The following is a 12,960-nucleotide window of genomic DNA, read 5'->3' on the forward strand; positions in this document are numbered from 1 at the left end:
CACACCTACCCCCCACCCCACTCGCCCCCTCCTCAGGAAGTGATGAAAACATACATCCTTTCTTTGGCCTGCGAATCAGGAAATGCATAAGCCCCTCACGAGGACAGGCTTGGTTTGTAAACAGTAAAGCTGTGTGCACACACTAAAAGTATGGAAATGTTAGTGTCCAAATCTAATCCAATGTAAAAGTTATGAGTCTATTTATACACTGTATGAATGGAAAATGTAATACCTGCACACTGACTCCAAGCCACAAATGTATTTATATTTATATTTATATTTAAATATATATTTATATTTATATGACATGAACAGAAACATTAAATATGATGGAGCTGACGGCCCATTACCAGTAAAAAAATACAATCAGGAGCCATTTTCAAACAAAGAAAGTTGAAGTAAATTCACATCTCAATGTTTGTATTTAGACATTTCATGCTAACATTTGCGTTATTTTTAGTCTTTTTATTATAAATGTTTCCATTAAACAGCAAGAAAATGTGACAAACTCCCTTATTTTTCTTCTTTATTTTTTATTTCCTGTTGCATATAGAATATACATATACTTATATACATATACACATATGTACGGTTCTGTATGTTATTGTGTAGAGACCAAAGTCTTTATTACCACTTTAAAATAGATAAAAAAGCAGGACATTTTGTCATCTCGTGTCATAAAGGCTCGTGTTCATTGGGATGCTGATTGTATAATTGACATTTCAATGTTTGTGAGTAAATAAAACAAAACTACAAAATCATTAGAACACAGCTTTGATGTTGCAAAGCCAGAAATGAGTCTATTTAGCATGTTAATTTAAAATAATTAAGAACCTTTAAACCCAAAGAAATAAATACCCAGCATGTAAAATGGGACACTGAGACCAGAGTTTAAGTTTAATTTAGAGGCTGAAATGTCCAGAAGTCTGTGCTAAGCTCCAAAAATACTGGTTCCTACATTTCCCATAATGCAGCTTGACAGCCGTTTTACATTAGACCCTGTCTGCCAGGTGAATGCCCCCATTTTTTAAACTCCATGCCCCCAGTTTGTTAATGATTAACAGTCTACAATCTGAAACCCAAATAACCCTGATGACTCACAACAGACACAGAGGACGTTACACAACTGAGCATTGTGGTACTAATGATCTTCACCAGTAAAACTGGTGGAGCGTCCCTTTAATTTTGTTTGAGATGAATAACTGTTTCAAACATAACAACAGCACTGTTTCATATTTTCATTACTATAAACAAACAATAAACAAAACAAAAAGAAGTCCATTATCATTCAGAAACTAATAAAAACACAACTTTAGTTTATTCTGAAACATCTCCAGGACTGTGTTTTCTATCACCCAGATTTAGCAGTGTGTCTATTTCTAATGACAGTGACGTTCAATGACAGGATAATGCAGTTATCCTACAACCACATACAGTGTATATGTACCAGATGTGGCCACGCTGACGGTGCTGGTTAGTCGGTTAAATTAATTGTTGGTTTTGCTCTTTTCATGGTTTTCTTTAGCAATAAAAAAAAAGATAAAATTGTTCCTATCTTCCAACAATCAGCGGGCTGTGCATCAGACGATGCAGTGATCATCTGAGGCTCAGACTAGTAAACACTGGGGACAGGAAGTATGTTTCCGGCACATTGGTGACCCCACGGAGCGACAGTGTATAGAAAAGCTTCCTCTCTTTCCTCTGGGCTAAAGTTCACCCATACACTGTATTCATAACACAACGCAGTGGGACTCTGCTGCCTGGAATTCAAAGTGTCACTGCTCCAACATAACCACTGAAAAAAACCTGCAATTTACCTGCAAGTTTACAGCTCTTTATTTCACTACAGCACATCAGTAACTGTTTAAGGCGATGAGCAGAACGTCCATCCTCATTGCCAGCTCCATTTCTTGTTTTTATTATTTGCCCGGCATCATTTCATACATGTTTAAAAATATATACATACAGTATATATTTCTCACTTATAGCCATAGTTTTGGTTTTATTTGTTCAAGGTTTTAGAGATTTCTGCAGCCACCCCACGCAGTCTTAAAATGGAACCTGAAAGTTCCCAGTGCTCTGCGGTCCTATTATATCCTTATGTTATATTTCGGAACGACACCACAACTGTGATTTTGTTGGAGGCATTGCCAATAAAGTTCTCTTCAATCTTGAATTAGAACCAGTAGCATCCCATGTAAAATGAAGTGTAACTCTGTATGAAAACACATGCAAATTCATAAGGAGGACACAGTGTAAGTTATCATTTCAAGATTTATCGTATACAGTAAATCTCCACATCACAGTTGGAACCTTGGTGCATAATATATGTCCAGTGCACACAAGCATAACTTCCTGAGTAGGTTTAAACAAAACAAATAAACATACACATGATTGACTGACCTGAAGAGAAACTGCAGCTGAAACACTGATTTTAAAGGCAAAGCAAAAATGTTTTGGACTAATGTCATTTGGGGACTTTCAGCAGAAGTTACTTATATCCAATAAAGAGTCAAGACCTCACATGAGCAAAGATCATGTGTGCTGAGTGCAATGGTGCCAACGCAGTGAACCTGATTATAACAGTGAAAAATGAAATTCAACAGTAATGCAACCCCGAGTGACAGTTTCCCTATCACCCGGGGTTACATTACTGTTGAATTTCATAATCCACAGAAAATCTTATTAAGGGACTGTTTCCTCCGGAGAAAGAAGTTCAAACGTCAACTGTTCACACTGAAGTCTGTGGATCAACACACTCTTTCTGGAAAGAGATGTTCATTTTTAATGTTGTGACCACCACAGAAATTCCATTCATGTCCTTTGTGTTTGGTTTGGAGGCAGAAATCTCAAAGACAAACATCTCAGAACTTGAGAAAACTACAATTACCACCTCGCAGTTATACGCAGACTAGTTTCAGGTTACATCCCTGTTTATCCAGAGTGATTTAAAGTCTACTGAAGTCTTGAGTTAAGGTTATAAAGTTTTGTTCTTTTCACGTTTGGGCCAAATTTGAAGGCATTCCCCTTGAGGAGTTCTGGAGATATTGCATTCACGAGGCCAAAATCATGTTTTGTGAGGTCACCGTGATCTTGACCTTTGACCTTTAGCCAGCAAAATCTAATCTAATCTCAGATTGTGACACACCTTGGCACAGACCGATGTCTCAAAACTGTTATACACCCACATAAAGCAGAATAGAAATAGTATTTGGATAATGGACAAAAATTTAATTAAATTATATTTTCCTGTACATGCTTTATCTATTATATTAATATATAAAATCTGTCCCAAATATTTCCAGGTCACAACACTGAGGTGATGTGAAAATGCCGCAGACTGCTGATTGGTCAGAGAGAATGGTCACTGCTGCATCACCATTGTGCAAGACGGGACGTTTCTGAACAAACCCGTCAATTTTAAAAAGCCAAGCGACTGCAGCCTGTTACATTTTCTCTTAGTTATTGCTCTGTACTCTGATCATGGTGACTTGCAAAACCAGGCCGTGGTCAGTCGAGGAGGTGCAGGTTTCTCTGTTTGGTTTCCCTTCGGTATCCTCCATTGATCATGTGTGTGTCGTGTTGAAGATGATATCACGATTTGTTTGCTTTGTGCATTGTTGCTTAGTAACAACGCTACGTTGGAGGGTGCTATCTGCAGTGCAAAAAGAAGTACAAGCAAGTGGAGTAGGGTCGTGTCGAGTTAGGTCATTACCATGTGGTGGAAAAACGCTGTAAGTGTGGAACTTTGGTCACACAGTAAAACAACAAATCCTCCAAACCCCTCCATGTACGAGGGGTCCAGTTGTTTTCGGTTTGTTTTCACACAGAGAAGAATTCAAGTGAGCCAAAATGCATCACTACAAACCAGGTGAGAACGTTCCCTCATGTGATTGGTCAGATTGTCTGGCCGGAGCAGGGAAGTAAACATCTAGCTCGAACTTGTGAGTTCACCTGCTAGTGGGGTCGGATCAGAACTGTTTTACACCAAAAACGAAGGGTCTCAGTACGATTGGTTTGGTCCGCACCCGAGTGTGATTACCGTTTTCCCAAATGTATTGGGGTGAAATGAACCAGGGTTCAGTTTAACCAGACTAAAAAACACCATAGATTATTTTGCTACACACATTTTGTTTCCAGTACTTTCACGCTCAAACGTTTATTTGCAATTTGGGTGAACTGAACCTTGAATGACCTTTTTAAAGCAGCGTTCCTTGAGCTTTTTTTTTCTTACACCACTAAAGCAACTAAACCTCCTCCTCCAGGACCTGTACTACCAGTCCTACGCTCAGGTCGGAGTCTTGTTTGCCTCCATCGCCAACTTCAACGACTTCTACATCGAGCTGGACGGGAACAACATGGGAGTCGAGTGTCTGAGGCTGCTCAATGAGATCATCGCCGACTTTGACGAGGTGAGTGAAACGCCTCGTAAATCTTTTTAGCTTTCGTGTCTGGCTGCTCTGCCTGTGGAGACGCTGGAGGTGAAGCTCTGGTGTAACGTGACGTCCGTAATGTCACTTTCAAAGACTGAGGGTTTAGAAAATACAGTGTTTATTGATGCAGGATAATAAGCATTGGTCACGATTGGGAAAGTTCTTCAAAATGGGGAATAACTCACAGATGACTTTTGGCCTGTGTGAATCTATAATCAGCAACATAAAGCATTAATTTACTCAAACGCGCTAAAATAGTTCATTTCAAATTGCATTTGCCAACACAGCCTATAAAATGTATGAACTTCAACTGACAGTTTACTGAAATATGTTATAGTAGTAATGTTTTCCTCCTGTTTTCATCCCTCTTTTCTTCTCTTCTCTTTCCCCCCAGCTGATGGATAAAGAGTGCTACAGGGATATTGAGAAAATCAAGACTATTGGCAGCACATACATGGCTGCAGTAGGGCTGGTTCCTACAACTGCCTCCAAGGTACACATGCAGCGGCTATATTTAGATCTTTTATGAGTTTTGTTTGTGTGTGTGTGTGTGTGTGTGTGTGTGTGTGTGTGTGTGTGTGTTTGCAGCGTATTAGTGCGTTTTGAAACAGTTCAGAATGCACACAGCATTTTTGAGCGGCCTAGCATTTCCAGGTAGTCATTGTCTGGCTGTTGATATTTCCAACACTGTCACATTTCGCTCCACAAATCCTGTGTGAGGGATTACCAGCCCCCGTGGTGTCAGCATATTCTGCATTCATAAAGTTTATTTAAATACTGCAAAGCTGACTAACAAAAGAGCTCTTTCTGCAACTTTTTCTGCAGAACTTCTACGCAAATAAACTCCACCATTCTGTCACAGTGGCGGTTTGACTGTAGGGGAAAACCCCCCCCCCGCTGTGTGCTTTTGTGGCGGGCGTTGATAAAAATGGGAATAATCATGAAACGGGGGCTAACATGGCTCCCTGCCTCACTGTGTTCTTGGTATTTGTGTGTTTTGCTGATTCTCAGGTGAAGAAGTCCATCACCTCACATTTATGCACCGTGTCAGACTTCGCCATCGAGATGTTTGACGTCCTGGACGCCATCAACTACCAGTCTTACAACGACTTTGTCCTGAGAGTGGGTAAGTGAAGAGACACACACATTGGTCTATATAAACATCGGTGTCAAGCGCGTCTTTGACCTATTGCACTGGACAGTGTCGACGCTCAGTGCCGGTAAGTGTGGTAGGAAATGCATCACAGAAAGAGCGCTACCCTCCAGGAAGCTCGTCACAGCGAGAACTGAAGTTCTGGGTTCCATTGTGTTGGGTATCCTGTGGGGAGCCTGCGACGGGAGCCCTTGTTTAATCCCAGTGTAACCTGGTGTACACAGTGCCATCCTGTCTGCAGACTGTGGGGCTCCATGTGTAAAAAACTGTGAATGTTTGTCCGCTCCACTGAACCCACTTTGCAGAAAACGCAATTTTTGGTAATTTGCGTAAGACGACATTTCCAGAAAGCACAGAAAAACAAACCGGGGTCAGGTTTGGCCCACAAGTGCCAGACCTCCAGAACTGCAGCTGTGAAGATGAAGCAATACCTTTTGGTTTTCAGCGACTCGTCATCAAAGTGGTGTAATTAGTGATATTGTTTGACTTCTTTTGCAACAGAAGCCACTGAGGTAGGAGCGGGTGGATCAATATCTACAGTCTCAATACTACCAATACTAAGTCTTATCAATATCAGCATCAATAGGATCAATTCCAAAAAATAAAAAAAAAAGGTCTCAGCCTAGAACACGTTGCAGGTGTGCAGTGATCACCTTGCTGGTTCAGAGATTTCACCCATGACACTTTCTAATGATTCCTCCGTGCCGGTGACAGTCAGAGCTGGAGGTATATTGTTTTCGGGTTGTCCGTCCGTCGGTCTGTACGTACGTTTTTAGGATTTTGGTGGTCAAAGTTCAAAGGTTAAGTCCACAGTGACCTCAGAAAACACTTTTTAGCCGTAACTCAAGACTGCTCAGCAATTATGACAAGATTTCACACAAATGGTTCATATTTTATACGACTCTGGATAAACAGAGATGTAACCTGAAATTCTAGTTTATGATAAACTAGAATCACTGACTTGTGGTTGTTATGCCTTCGCCACTCAGACTAGTTTCAGGTTACATCCCCTGGTCATACTGACCTTGACCTTTGACCCTTGACCCTTGACCACCAAAATCGAATCAGTTCATCCTTGAATCCAAGTGAGTGTTTGTGCTAAACTTAAAGAAGTTCTGTCAAGGTGTTACTGAGATATATTGTGTCCACGGGAATGGGACAGACGTATGGACGGATGGACAACCAAAAAACAATATGGCCTCCAGCTCTGGCTGTCGCTGGCGTGCAGGAATAAAAATGGTCCTGTGTTTTAACGTGGAGATGATTTAGTAATAAACAGAGAAAAGAGAAATCCCAAATGTAGCAAAACACAGAGTTAATGATGCATTCACCTCATAAATCATGACACGAAACTTTCCCCCCCGTGATGGTACATTAGTCACTCTCAGTATTGTTGATTCTGGTCATGGCGTTACCTGGTATCAGATATTGTTGCTTTCATTCCAGGTATCAACGTGGGCCCAGTGGTGGCAGGAGTGATTGGAGCCAGACGGCCTCAGTACGATATCTGGGGAAACACAGTGAACGTAGCGAGCAGGATGGACAGCACCGGAGTACAAGGAAAGATACAGGTACACCACTGCCCTCACCCTTCGCCTGTCTTCTTCTTCTTCTGCTTTTTAAGACCTTTCTTCAAGACAGACCTGGTTAAGAGGACAAAATGAAAACTGCATCATGAAAAAATCACCACATAACACATAACAAAAGAGCAGAGAGAAGAATCCACTTGAGGTGCACAAAGAGGTTTTTAAATAAAAATAAGTTGAATCTTGTTGGATCTGGGAGGGGATTAGCCTAGCTTAGCAAAAAGACTGGAAGCAGGGGAAAACAGCTAGCCTGGCTCCGTCCAAAAATACACCTGTCTGCAGCTTTAAAGTTATTTAATTAACACCTTACATCTCGCTTACTTGTTTTGCTGAAAGTATTTTTATTTCATGAGGAAATTTCTTCCAATTTGGTTCAAACATTCACTTGGACAAACTGATTCAAATTTGCTGCTCACTGTGACCTCACAAAACCATTTTTGTCCGTAACTCAAGAATTCATTCATTCATTATGACACAGTTTAACTCAAATGTCTAACAGGATGAAATGAAGTGATGACATTTTATATCCTAATGGTCAAAGGTCAAGTTCACTGTGACATCATAATGTTCGGCTATTATTCAACACTGTAATTCAGGAAAAGAAGGAGAGACTGTGACCATATTTCCTGTACCTTGACTGTTTGGCGGAGGGATACAACAATAGGGAAGTGATCAGGTTTGGTAGCATTGTAACTATGCAGAGACCAAAACCAAAACCTGTGCTGACCGAATCCTAGATCCCCTGCTGTAGCAGGAGATGAGGATAAATAAACTATGGTCTCATAACTCCAACTAAAACCACAAATTGTTGTTTTAATATTTACATTTATGATCATGTTAAATTAAATGAGATATGTTGTGTTAGTTAATTAGTTAGAGATGTTGGTAATCATAGTTTTTAACTTTGAACAGAGCCAGGCTAGCTGTTTCCCCTTGCTTCCTCTCTTTATGCTAAGCTAAGCTAATCACCTGTCATATATTTACCATATAGAGTCAATCTTATCATCTGTAACATCAGATACGAAAAATATTTCTCAAAAGATCAAACTGTTCCTTTAATGCACAAACATAATCATATTTCCCAGTATGTTCAACTGTTTTTTTTACCACCAAAAGAAACAATCTCTGATTCAACACAGGTGTCAGTTCAGTGACATATCAGTTCTTTATGGAAGTGTAATACATTCACTAAAGGAAAAAAACTGCTGAATCTGAATTAAAAAGATAATTTTGTCATTAATAGAGAAAAACAGGATTTTTCTTTACTTTAAAGTTTTTTCAGAATTAACAGCATAATAATCTTAATTCAGGAACAGAGCAGATTTTTTATTTTTTTTATTTTTTAAATCCTGTTTTCTGAATTAACAACATAATTATCTCATTAATTCAGAAAAACTGTAATTTTGTGAATGACAAAGACATATTTTAAGTGACAGACTTCTTCAGACAAACATTTCAGAGTAGATATTAACTGCTGACATGGACTTCATGTTTGTTACAAATTTGAGAGACAAAGTGACGTTAAAGATCAAATAGAAACAATTTAAATGAGGGAATTAATTTAAGACATTTTTCCTTATGGATATGAAATTTTCCAAGTAAAATTACAATATTGCATAAATTGTTATCTTTACATTCAAAATAAGTGAAAATGTTTTTTTGTTCATGAACATCATGATTAATGTCATACATCTGTGTTTCCTGTCCAGGTGACAGAAGACGTTTACCGCCTCATCACAGACCAGTACAACTTTGTCTGCCGTGGCCAGGTCAGTGTAAAGGGCAAAGGTCAGATGCTCACCTACTTCCTGGAGGGGCGCAGACAAGGTGGCAGGCTGTCTCACACCCAGCAGCAGCAGCCCGGCATCGCCGAGCGCCGGTCCAGCGCGTTCACCCACGGCAGTGTGTGCACTAGGCTGAGCCCTGCCCCCACCATCACCACCTACACCACCATCAGGACGTCGAGCCCGAGCGTGGCAAAGCCAACCACCTCCACCAGCACCACCAGGTACCTGCCCTCTGTCCCCACGGCGATGGTGTGAGGGATGCTGTCTCCATGGTGACCGCGGAAAAGAAGAAAATGACAGTGGAGGTGGGGGACATACCACAAATAGCAACAACACAGATTATTTTAGAGAGGCAAAGTTGCTCTCAGTCTCTGCTCTTCTTCTACTGTCTGTGCAGCACAGAGAGGTGGAGACACTGATCGTCCAATGGGAGGCCAGGACTGAACACGGCGGCCTTGATCAGCCCCTCCTTCCTCACTTGAGCCCTGTTTGTTGTTTCATGAACAGGATACAGGACGCTTCAGCCAAGTTGCTCTGTAATCAATCACAGGCCAAGGACGTCTCCAGGATCGACACCCAAGTCGACACCCAAAACGAAAAAAAAAATAAAAATCAGCATTAAAATAAAACCACATCGAAATGCACAATTGATCGTGTAGCACGAAAGCCTCAAACACATCTGTAAATCCCTCTCGCAACTTACACCGACCCTTTTCTCTCAGTACAAAACCAAATCAGTGCTGTTGCCTTAGCGACCACTCCTCACAATGAGTTTCTTGCCATGTGGTTTTTGTTGCCTTTTTTAAAAAAATTTTTTTTTATTTATCCTTTATCGATTTATCAGACACCAATTCAGACAGGTTAATCCCAGGGGGCGATGCTCTCCCTGTGTTTAAAGCAGATGAAGCCAAATGTTTCATTGTAAAATGGCGGTTAAAGGTGTTAAACTTGCCAAAACACGACAGGGCTTTGCCTTCGATCATTTCCAGGTCAGTGATACATTTACTACACTTCTTGCCCCCCTTTTCGCTGAAACCCTCTTAACGGCACATGATTCCCCTGAGCCGAGCCGCTCGGCGTCTTTAAGTGCATGATGCCACTGCTGCATTTCAGTCATGTTTGCTGTCTGTTTCCCTGTGATGCTTGACTTCCAGATTCTTCCTCGTCAAAGTGTAGCAATAAAGCGGTTTGTCTCCTCTCTCAGCCTCCTTGCATGCTCTAGCCAGCTGGATCCTATTTTTGACCTGATAGTGTATGTAGCCAATAGAGTGTGCATAGCTAGCCACACCAGTCTGTATCTCTGTGGAGTTGAAGCATGCCTTAGAATTTTTTTTTTTTTTTTTTCTGTAATCGTGCGAGTGTGATTCCTTCCTCACGGAGTTATATTTAAAAAAAAAAAAAAAAAAAAGAAACTTTTTTCTGCGTGCTTGTTTATTAAAAAATATTTTCTATCGTTAAAATATTCTGTTCGACTATTTTTATGAACTAAAAGCTGCTTTGGTAGAAGAAAAAGAAATGTGCTGTTCATGAGGAGACACCCAAACCTCCTTATCTGGCTTCCTCACACAAACCCAGATGATTTATTCTATTGGTATAGCATGCTACTCACAGCGCGGCTAACCACGGCCATTATCTCTCCTCTAATCTGTTCTAGCATGCACTGCCTGCAAGCCTGTGGCTCCTACATGCATGCTTTGAAGAAACATGAACACAAGGCCGAGCGGCGGACACGCAGTGACTCTGTTGTGATGTTGTCCTCATGCATGCGCTGTAAAGGTCGCAGTCCTCTTGAATGTAAGGTGCTTTTTTGACCCGTGTCTTCTTCATGAGCTTGGTGTGCGAACCTTTTTCGAGGACATATTTTCAGGATAGTTTGACATCAGGCCGGGGGTGGAGGGCAGGGGGGTTCCTTCCTCCTTCCTCCTCCTCCTCCTCCTCCTCCTCCTCCTCCTCGCTCCTGCTGTAGTCAACAGGTAGCTGGTTTATCAAATGTGCCAACCTATTTTCATAAACATATCAAAACTCTTTTCGTGTTGAGCTGCAGCACAACTGAATGTGCGGCTGCAGTAATTGTGGATTTTTCCTTTTTGTTTGAATGCCTGTATTTTTACTGTTTGAGCTTGTTCCTTGACAGTTTTGTATCTCAAAATATTGGCAAGTGTTTGATTTTGGAGAGATTTATTTGGACACCATAACCTGATTGAAATGTTATTGTACTTCTTATCATGTTTGAAATAGATTTAAGTCTATATAGTAGCTGGAATGCTTAACTTTAAGATTCTAAAAGGTTAAAAATGAGGATTTTTATACTCTTGCTTTAAACCGTTGATGGAAAGTTGATGGACTGGACTTATGTACAATATTTTTCCTGTAAATTGGATATTTTCATACTGTATGATACGGGTTTCAATTGTTATATGTAGGTATTACTAGCTATTATTGTACATTGTAGAGTCTTTTTCAGAGATATATTATGAATGATCAGATATTTGTCAAGTTTTTTTTGGTTAAAGATTTATTGTATTTATTGAGATGTTTTATGTGAATGTAAATTTTGTTAAAGATGATATTTTATACTAAGTGTTTGCACTGCGATGATATTGACGTATTATGATTATAAAAATAAAGCCAGCGGGGACATGTCTCCAGGAGTAAGTGCACCCTTCCTGTCCTCATTTTCGACAATGCACACACACACACACACACACACACACACACACGGTGCATATGGAGAGGCCATCAAACTCAGCTATAAAGTTACATAACAGTAGAAAAACAGAGTAGCTGATGTAAGACGTTCGTAGCAACATCAGGGTCAATGTCAGCCGGAGTCCAGCCATGTTGTTTAGAAGGAGCCTCACGCTGATGTTATGAACACGTCTGCCGCCAGAAAAACATGACGGCAGAGCCAGTGTGTGTGTGTGTGTGTGTGTGTGTGTGTGTGTCGAGACAGCAGATACTGTTCATTGTGTGTAGATTACACATGGAATTTAATTCTCACAAAGTTTGTACAGTGAGTTTGACGTCAGGTGGCAAAAACAGCTGTAACTGAAGCTTGTTTAAATATTATTCTCAATAAATCTTCAGCTTTTTGAAGATCAGTGAGTAACAATGAAACAAAATAAAAATGTTATGTGTTTAGCACTTTTCAAACCGATGTTACAAAGTGCAAAAAACTAAAAGACCAATTAATGAAGAAATGCAAGTTTATGAAAATGAGATAGAGAGATAGATTTAAATTCATTTCAACAAATGGAATTTTCTTTTAATTAAAAAGCTTAAAAAAGGCTTCAAATCAAGGACAAATTCCAGATGTGTGTGTGTGTGTGTGTGTGTGTGATTTTACACACACACTTCCTCCATCTTTTGCCAGTAAAGATGAGAAAGACTAGATACAAATATGTTGCATCTTTGGAAATGTTGAAGTTTCTGCTAGATTTGAAATCGAAGTAGTAAAAGTTTGACCAAACAACACAACTGGGTGAACAGGTGACACAGCGGGGGGGGTCTACATCAAAGTCAATGGGCCTTTTTCACAGCTGACACTCTCACATGTCGGTGCAGGTGTAATTAATAACAGGGTCCTGATATCGTTAGTGTCGACTCACTGTCTTGTGAGGTACTTCAATACAGTGGAACCATAATTACACCTGAGTCATCACAGCCCTTTAATTAACATCACCTGTGTTGTTACTGTCGGAGTCGAAACCCACGGTCACGTGACCTCATGCTGTTGTGAATGTACATCAGGGAATCTCTTTTCATCTGACACAAACTTTCACTTGGACTCAAGGATGAACTGACTAGAATTTGGTGATCAAAGGTCAAAGGTTAAGGTCAATTCATACACTAACTTTGACACTATTAGAGTCAAATGTCATTGATGACATTTTATATCCAAAAGGTCAAAGGTCAGCTTCGCAGTGATATCATAATGCTCTGAAAAAACACTTATTCCATTATTCAGTGCTGTAACTCAGGAAGATTGTGACCATGTTTCC

The 12,960-nt window shown here is 40.3% G+C and overlaps 1 protein-coding gene across 1 annotated transcript in view; it reads left to right on the forward strand.

Moving 5' to 3' along the window:
• Positions 1-11,619, forward strand: part of LOC111671788 (adenylate cyclase type 1-like) — a 50,199-nt gene extending 38,580 nt beyond the window's left edge. The window contains exons 16-20 of the mRNA XM_023428988.1: positions 4,266-4,412; positions 4,828-4,926; positions 5,445-5,559; positions 7,033-7,157; positions 8,882-11,619. Coding sequence (XP_023284756.1) covers positions 4,266-4,412; positions 4,828-4,926; positions 5,445-5,559; positions 7,033-7,157; positions 8,882-9,214 — 819 coding nt within the window. The 3' untranslated portion in view covers positions 9,215-11,619. The remainder of the gene's footprint in view (positions 1-4,265; positions 4,413-4,827; positions 4,927-5,444; positions 5,560-7,032; positions 7,158-8,881) is intronic.
• The last annotated feature ends 1,341 nt before the right edge of the window (positions 11,620-12,960 follow it).

This window comes from Seriola lalandi, unplaced genomic scaffold (assembly GCF_002814215.2).
Source record: "Seriola lalandi dorsalis isolate HSWRI2012SDOR001 ecotype SW California unplaced genomic scaffold, Sedor1 jcf7180002054885, whole genome shotgun sequence".
Classification (NCBI taxonomy): Eukaryota; Metazoa; Chordata; class Actinopteri; order Carangiformes; family Carangidae; genus Seriola; species Seriola lalandi.